This window comes from Cydia pomonella, chromosome 5 (assembly GCF_033807575.1).
Source record: "Cydia pomonella isolate Wapato2018A chromosome 5, ilCydPomo1, whole genome shotgun sequence".
Taxonomy (NCBI): domain Eukaryota; kingdom Metazoa; phylum Arthropoda; class Insecta; order Lepidoptera; family Tortricidae; genus Cydia; species Cydia pomonella.
Window position 1 is genome coordinate 11,829,842 of NC_084707.1, and position 8,835 is coordinate 11,838,676.

At 33.6% G+C, this 8,835-nt stretch overlaps 1 protein-coding gene across 1 annotated transcript; it reads left to right on the forward strand.

Moving 5' to 3' along the window:
* The first annotated feature begins 576 nt into the window (after positions 1-576).
* Positions 577-8,449, forward strand: LOC133518305 (U2 small nuclear ribonucleoprotein auxiliary factor 35 kDa subunit-related protein 2-like). Its single transcript, XM_061851979.1, has 8 exons — positions 577-796; positions 893-966; positions 1,186-1,406; positions 5,738-6,001; positions 6,351-6,527; positions 7,535-7,700; positions 7,843-7,957; positions 8,221-8,449. Exons 1-8 carry the CDS (start codon positions 768-770, stop codon positions 8,420-8,422), a joined length of 1,248 nt encoding a protein of 415 aa, XP_061707963.1. The 5' UTR covers positions 577-767; the 3' UTR covers positions 8,423-8,449.
* The last annotated feature ends 386 nt before the right edge of the window (positions 8,450-8,835 follow it).

The following is an 8,835-nucleotide window of genomic DNA, read 5'->3' on the forward strand; positions in this document are numbered from 1 at the left end:
ATCAAATTCTGCACTGAGAATAGACAACGGGAGGCCTTGGTGTTACGTGTGTATGTACCTATATACTTACTTTACTCTTTGGTATGTACATAGTTGTGTCAAACCGTAAACTGTGACGTCATACAATTTTCAAAGAGCGTTTTGGACGCGAAAGCATGGGTCAAAATATATAGTTTGTCAAAGGGCTATCTCATTTCAAACATAGACAGAGGGAGTCATACTATCTTTGTCTTACACTAGTACTAGCATCCAAAAGAAAAGGATGAGTATAGTTTTTTTTGTTCTTATTTACTGACAAATTGGTTTGACCAACTATATTTTGTTAATTTAACATATTTAAAGACGTTTTTAGGGTAAAAGTTAAATTTTAGGGCAACGTTTGGTTAATATAGCACGTATTACAAGCGTTTCAAAAAATTGGAAACAACCCTATTGACGAACTTCTTATTTCGCGGTTATAGCTCTGTTGTAGTTACTTTGGTTTGAATGTGTCTTTCCATTCCATGGTCTTTCCTTTCATCAGTGTCAGTGTCACTGTCACACTGTCAGCTGTCACATGTTAAAAGTGAAAAGAGTGAAAACGATTTTTTGCTGTTGTTATATAGTTTCTTGGTTTATTTTGATTATAACGATACGATGGTTCGGTTTTATGTTTAAACTCATGAAAAATAATGCTCTCTCAGTTAACACCAAGTGCATTTTGAGTCGTAGCTTAAATATTTATGCGCAATCATTAACATTCATGGGTACTACTTAGAATATACCAGATGATTTGTTATTCCTTTATAATGGGACGGTAAGGCTCTATTTGAATTCTAATATAGAATTGATTACTTCGAAGCTCCTAAGACTATAATTACCATGTGAAATATATGATTTCGTGGACTTACAGCCACAAAGAATGGAGAAAGATTGCAAAACGTGAAAGAAGAAGACTTATTAGAAAGAATAAAGCCAAGATGCGAGGTAAGGAATGTCTTTTTTTAAAGTTCACTGGCAATTATGACCAGCAGATCAACAAAATAAAGGCTGATTTGTATTTTTTTACTATTTTCGCCATAAAAAAGAATAATAATCACCCCTGTATAAAATTTCTTTGTTGTGGTGCATAGTGCTGATTAGTTGCAGATTATTGTACCTCCCTAATTGTAAATGTAATTCCAATTCATACTTTTCTATTTTCAGATAACATATTGAGTCCATCCCACAGTGGTTACAACATATGGTTAAAGCAACAAGAAGATTTAGATCTATTTGAAAGAGAGCAAATTGAAGCTGTAAATAGAGTTGAGAATGAAAAATGGATTCATGCAGAAAAGGTTGCCATAAAGCAATGGGCAGAGTTGCAGCACAGAAAGGAAAAACTAAACCAGATACGGCTTGAACAGGAGGCTACATTAAAAATGGTAATGGAAACAATATTTAATCTTATTAAAATTTATGTAACCTATTAGGTACATAAATATTTTTTTGTCTGTTGTGTATATGTGACACAATATGACCACAAACATAGGATGAGGGTAAATTTAAAATTATCCCCGTTTTGACACTTTCACTGCAAATTCTTAGATTAAGGATTAACTTAGGCTGTAATGTTTTGTATATATAAATAATAAATAAAAAGCCTTTATTTCCAAATTTCCCATTTTACATTTGAAGTTTTATTACTATTTATTTATTTAATTTGGACCCCTATTCAAGTGTTTTGTTTATAGAGCTACAAAAAGTTTTTTTTTTTGTATATAGGTAAATGTGTTTTTCTAAGCTATAGTCTCTGTATAGTAATCATAGGGATGGGCTGAAAAAGACTGCTATGACAATTTCAAAGGATATACTGACTTACTCCTATTATCACAATATGTGATATGATACCTGTGCCAAAGAAGGCCCAGGTCTTAAGTTTGTCTACATAGATATATATTCATATTTCTGTGCTTGCCTAATGCCTACTATCAAAATTGCATACATATTTGTTAGTACCTTAGCCAAAACTACAAGTTCATATTAAACATAAGAAGAATAAAAATAATGATGGGCCTTTTTTGGTGCCGATATCTTACCTTACCTACTAGTGATTATTGGATAAAATTTATTTATTGTTTTAGACATGTCTACAAGTTTTGCTTATCTGCATTTCTCTTGTGCACACAGCTGCAAAAGTGCATACCCACTTTATGAATGGAACTAATAAAGTGGGTATGTACTTATGTGGTTCACTGTAAATATGATCCCATTAAAACCGTAAATGTGAAATGAGAGCCAAGTTCAATATAACATAAAGATAATGCGTCGTTGTTGTCTTCGCCTACAAAAGAATTGAGATCTATATGGATGCCAAGTTCTGTGTTGAAATCCTGAATTTTTAGTTACAAGAATATGCAATGTTCTAAAATTAATTTATATAACAATTTCTTGTTTCTTCATACTACCATAATGTTTGCTGCTAAAATTTAAACAGACAATTATTTACACAATGCATTTATTTCACTTGGGACGTTATTCAATTTCTAGATTTGACTTGGCAAGTTTTTATTTTACGTACAGGCTATATTATATTATATTTGGTTATTTTACTTTTCTAAAATTGGATTTGTTAGTAAAAACTAGCCAAGTCAAATATTGAAATTGAATAACTTTCCATGTGAAATAAATGCATTGTGTAAATAATCGTCTATTTAAATTTAAGATTAAATATATATTTCCTATTAAGCAATAGCAAATAGCAAATATATATCTCAATTCTTTTGTAGGCGAAGACAACAACGACGCATTATCTTAATTTTATATTGAACTTGGCTCTCATTTCACATTTATGTTTTTGATGGGATATCATTACTTTTTGTATTGTTTTGTAAAATTACTGTATTTTCTATGTTGACGCTGTATTATGTAGTTTTCTTTTTGTGTTATTTTCTATTTAATTTCTTGTACCTTAGAATTATAGGGATGAATTGCCCATTCATTATCTGCAATTTTTCTTACACGTTTTCGGTTTATATTTAATTTGGCCAAGTCGGGCCGGTATAATTTGCGTAGGCGGTTGTATTCTATTATAGAGTTGTTGTGCCTTGATTGGACTTGGATCTAGATTAATAAGATGTACTCCGTCTAAGGTTTTACATCTAGAGAGTGCAACGTAAGCCTACCCTTTGCTAAATATTGAGGAGCCTATATCAAGAAGAGCGCTGTCAAGACTAAGGCCTTGTGATTTGTGGATAGTAATAGAATATACTAAGCAAATAGGACATTGTTTCCGATGAACATATGCATTACTTAATATCTGAAACTTAGTCTTGACACGTTCTAATTCGTACATTAAATTATGATTAAATTTGATTGTAATTTTACGTGCGTTATTGTTGCTGTTGACGTCCCAATGTACCTTTTCTATTTTTCCAAGGGATCCGTTTACCAGCCCCTTACTGCCATCTATGTTTCTTCGCAACATTACACGTGCACATATTTTTATTGTGATAACATTTTCTGAGCCAGCGGTTATTGATGAATCATCCTCGTTCTTTTTCAGTACTTCCTTTGCTCTTGTTTTTAAATACCGTGGACAGTCTATTTCGTCTGTGGAATTTAATTTAATTTCTGGTTGTTCCATACTTGCCAACATTGCATTATTAAACTGATTGCACATATTTTTAGTGGGAAATAAGCAACGGTATTATCGGGTAACAGTTTAAAATAAGTTATAATTTCTTTAAGTAGGTCGTTGTGGTTTTTAGCGGTCAATTTAAGGAGTCGATTAGACAAAGCACACCTGTCTTGACTTGTTATTACACCCATTCTTACTCGATCCAACATTTTGCCGAAAAGTTGGTCGTTTTTTTCCTCAAATGGCGACAGTTGTCTCAGTGGAGGCAGTTTGAGTAGATCGCCAAACAACACTATATGAATTCAAAATATACTCATGTTCTTTTTTTCAATCGAATTTTTATTAATTTTCTGATTTCAGATTTTTTCCCTTATAGCCTAGCCTACGTTGTTGCCAAATATCACGTATCTAGGTCATCTGAAAGTGGGTTAGGTTTTGGATCTATAGAAAAATATGTTTTTTCTTTTTTCAATCGAGTTTTCAATAATTTTCTGTTTTTAGATTTTTTCCCCTATGTACACCTAATAGCCCACCTTGATGCCAAATTTCAAGTTTCTAGGTAATCTGGAAGTGAATTAGGTTTTTCTTTTATATCAATTTTTTTTTTTCAATCCAGTTTTTAATCATTTTCTATTTTCCCCCTATATACACCGAATAACCTACCTTGTTGCCAAATATCAAGTTTCTAGGTCATCTGAAAGTGGGTTAGGGTTTTGACCTATATTGATATTTGATTTTTCTCAATAATTTTCTGTTTTGATATTTTTCCTCTTATGTACACCTAATAGCCTACGTTTTTGCCAAATAACAAGTTTCTAGGCCATTTAGAAGTGGGTTAGGTTTTTGACCCATGTCAATATATGACTTTTTTTAAAACGATTTTTTAATAATTTTCTGTTTTTAGATTTTTTTCCCTATGAACACCTAATAGCCAACCTTGATGCCAAATTTCATGTTTCTAGGTAATCTGGAAGTGGGTTAGGTTTTTGACCTATATTAATATATGATTTTTTTTTCAATCGAATTTTCAATAATTTTCTGTTTTCAGATTTTTCCCCCTATGTACACCTGACAGTCTACCTTTTTGCCAAATATCAAGTTTCTAGGTCATCTGGAAGTGGGTTAGGTTTTTGACCTAACCCACTATATGATTACTATATGATTTTTTTTTTCAATCGAATTTTCAATAATTTGCTGATTGTAGATTTTTTCCCCTATGTATATCTAATAGCCTGTAGCAGGTCAAAACCTATATCGAAATATGATTCTTTTTCAATCGAATTTTCTATAATTTATGTTTTCAGATTTTTTCCTCTATGTACACATAATAGCCTACCTTGTTGCCAAATATCAAGTTTCTAGGTCATCTGGAAGTGGGTTAGGTTTTTGACCTATATCAATATATGATTTTTTTTCAATCGATTTTTTTTATAATTTTCTGTTTTCAGATTTTCCCCCTATGTACACCTGACAGTTTCCCTTGTTGCCAAATATCAAGTTTCTAGGTCATCTGGAAGTGGGTTAGGTTTTTGACCTATATCAATATATGTTTTTTTCAATCGAATTTTCAATATTTTGCTGATTTTAGATTTTTTCCCCTATGAATATCTAATAGCCTACCTTGATGCCAAATTTCAAGTTTCTAGGTAATCTGGAAGTGGGTTAGGTTTTTGTTCTATATCAATATATGATTTTTTTTCAATCGAATTTTCAATAATTTTCAGTTCCAGATTTTTTTCCCCTATGTACACCTAATAACCTACCTTGGTGCCAAAATTCAAGTTTCTAGGTCACCTGGAAGTGGGTTAGGTTTTTGATCTCTAAGTCAGTCAGTCACAAAAATGTCGGTTTTTAAACATTAATTTATCAATAACTGTTTGAGCTAAGTTTATGAAATTTTGTATTTTAGACAAGCTAAAGGGTTTGAATAACTGTGCCAAATTTCATGTGTGTAGGTTAAATAGGTTCCAAATTGTGAAGGGGTCAAAAGTAGCTGGAAATGGTTCGTGTAATATTACACACGGTTGCGTCGCCAGTTCCTTTTTCTTTGAACTTGGCTGGACACGCTACCGCGTGTCTAGATTAATGTTTGACACCTTACTAAAATACTAAAACTATTATTATGGAACATTTCAGGAAAGAGAACTGGAACAGAAAAGAAAGGAAGAAGAAGAAAAGAGGCTTAAAGTAATTGAAGAGGAAATTATGCGAAAACAGCAGGCATTCATGGAAAAGCTTGAGCAATTCCTCACTGGAGATTCAGAAGATCCACCTGCAGAATTACTTGTATCCAGTGAAACCAAACCAAATCATGAGCCTTGTCCTTTCTTTGTTAAGACTGGGTGTTGCAGGTTTGGTAATCAGTGCTCAAGAAATCACCAGTTTCCAGGCATAAGTAGGGTATGTCTTAGTGCATGCTTCACAAAAGTCCCTGCCTCGTACAGCTACACTTTAGAATGAACTGACCCCTGCAGTATTTCCGGACTGATACATCTTTTAAAACTTTAAGAAAAAAGATACTCCCATCTGATTATTAAAGGCAGTCAACGCACTTACAACGCCTCTGGCATTAGGAGTAATGATAAATACTTACTCAGAAGATGCTTGTGTGCCTGGTAAATCATGGAAAAAACACAATTGACTCTATAAGGCGAAAGCGGTTAATCAATAAAAAAATCAGAACATTTTAAGTTTGCATTCATAGGAGTTTGGAAAGTTACTAAGTTTATTCTTATTTTATTTGTTACAGATAATTCTAGCTGCCAACTTTTTTACACACATTGGCATTAACAATGCATTAGACAATGATTATGATGCAGATGACTTACTAGAACATGAGTATAGTGAAACTTATAAAGACTTCAAAGAATTCTTCTATGATGTTTTACCGGAGTTTGAAAAACATGGGCAAATTTTACAGTTCAAAGTAAGTATAATTTGGCTTGCAGATGCAACATGATGTATCCTTTACAAAACAATAAGTGCAAATAGCAGAAATTATTGCGGCTGTTTGTGTAGGACATTCTCATTCATGTCTAATGTTACCAAGCTTACCAACCTAAACTGATCATGTATAGTATTTATATCAATCAAAAATCTACGTAATGCTAAAGTTAGTACGGCAAAGAGTTATTGACTGTACAAAATGTGTAAAGGCTGAGAAAAAATCGTGCCCTCGAGTTTGACAACTAAACTGGCTGGTGCTATAAGTACGACATTAGTACATTACGATACAAGTGCGAAAAATAGGAAATTCGAAACGAATGGCGATAAATTAAAACACGACCGAAGGGAGTGTTTTAAATCGACACGAGTTGCGAATTACCTATTCGCACATGTATCGTACAACGTTTTACAGTACATATGGCCCTTTAAATGTTCGACACAGTAACATAATATGCTACTTCTCGCACTAGTGCTATAAAGTAGCCCCATATGTACTGTAAAATATATTTTGTTGTATGAAGCCAGCCAGCCATAAAGTTTAAACCATTATCAATCGAGCAAAAGACCTAAAATCAAGCACTGAGATGATTAACCTCCTCCCGAATTCTCAAAGCGAAATATACCTTAGATGCGAGCCACAACTATTTGTAGACTTTATATTACACCATCTCTACAATTTGGATAACACTTGTGCATGGGAATAACATGTGCAAGGCAGTTGAAAGGCAGAATGATGCTAGCATTTATAGGTATATCTACATACAAGGGTAAGATTAAACAAATAGCTTAAGGAAGTCTACTAGTAATCATAATTTAAGATTTATTTTTAAATGACTCATTAAGCAAATTCAGAGGGGCTATATTCCGTTTCAACAATACTTTGATCACAGCTTTGGTGTAAGAAACAGAGGTTTGTAAATATACCGTACCAATCAATTATGTCAAAAAGGAAAACAAAAAGAAAATTTAACCTTCGTAATTTTTCAGGTATGCAATAACTACGAAAAACACCTTCGTGGAAATACCTATATAGAGTTTGCAAAGTTGCGATGTGCTGTCTCTGCGTACCGCGCATTGCACACGCGTTGGTTTGCCGGAAAACAACTTTCGCTACAATTTTGTCGCATAAACTCGTGGAAAACTGCTATTTGTGGTAAGAAAAAAAATTGTAGAATATCATACCTAAGTATTTATGTAGCGATATACGTAAGATAGAAACTCATTTTGTCAAATATTTTACATCGTCTTGTATGTGACAAGCCCTTAATTAATTCACACTACTTATTATTTTTCAGGTCTTCAGTCAACAAAACGATGTCCTAAGGGTCGTTCATGTAATTTTCTCCACGTTTTCAGAAATCCAAATAATTTATTCCCACTTAACTTGAGCCATAATCAAGAATCTGAAAGGTGATAATTTTTTTTTTCATCAAATAACGCCACATTATTCCTAATAAGTTTCTGTTTGTGATTAAAATGTTCGTATCGTGCTTCGTGTAGTTATAGACATATAAAAAATGGTTTTCTTAAATGTTGACCTTAAAAAATACGTACTTAGATCGTGTATATAGTTCTCAGTAACAAAATCGGATGTTTGACGGCGAATTACGTTGTCGCTCTCTAATGCTTCACTTATCTTACAACGTGGTTTCAACGAAAACATTTTTTTCTAGAAAACACCGAACACCTCCAAGATCATGGCGTTGGTCCGAGTCGCCGGAAGTCGAAATATCAAGGAGGCGACGTTCTCGTTCCCGGTCCCGAGAAAGAAGCCGCAGATCATCTAGGCAAGACGAGCGAAGACGAGACTCTAAACGGCGCAGACGCAGGTCGCGTTCACGGCGGCGGAGCCCAAAATCCGAAGCAAGGAAATAATAAAATCTATTATTTTTTTATCAATAATTTGAATTTTAATCATCTTTTAGATAATAAAACGTGCATTGCATAAATAATTACGCATGCGTGCGTGCGTGTGTGTGTGTACGCATTTCGTGAAATATTCCACACTTACACTTACGTGTTCACGATCACAATCGGTTTTCGGCAGTGGAATCCTGCTGGGCCCATAACCTGCGAAGAATTAGTACACAAATAGCCACTCACTGAGAACACGGTGTATAACAAAATACCATATTATTAATATCAACCATCACTAAGTAAAATAATGAAATACAGAATTAGCAGCCTCCGCCTTGACTAACTACTTGACGTCCCTTAAGATAATGACTTGATTTTTGACAACCCTAAATAGCCGAAAGGGATAGTACCATACATAGGAAAGGGACAGC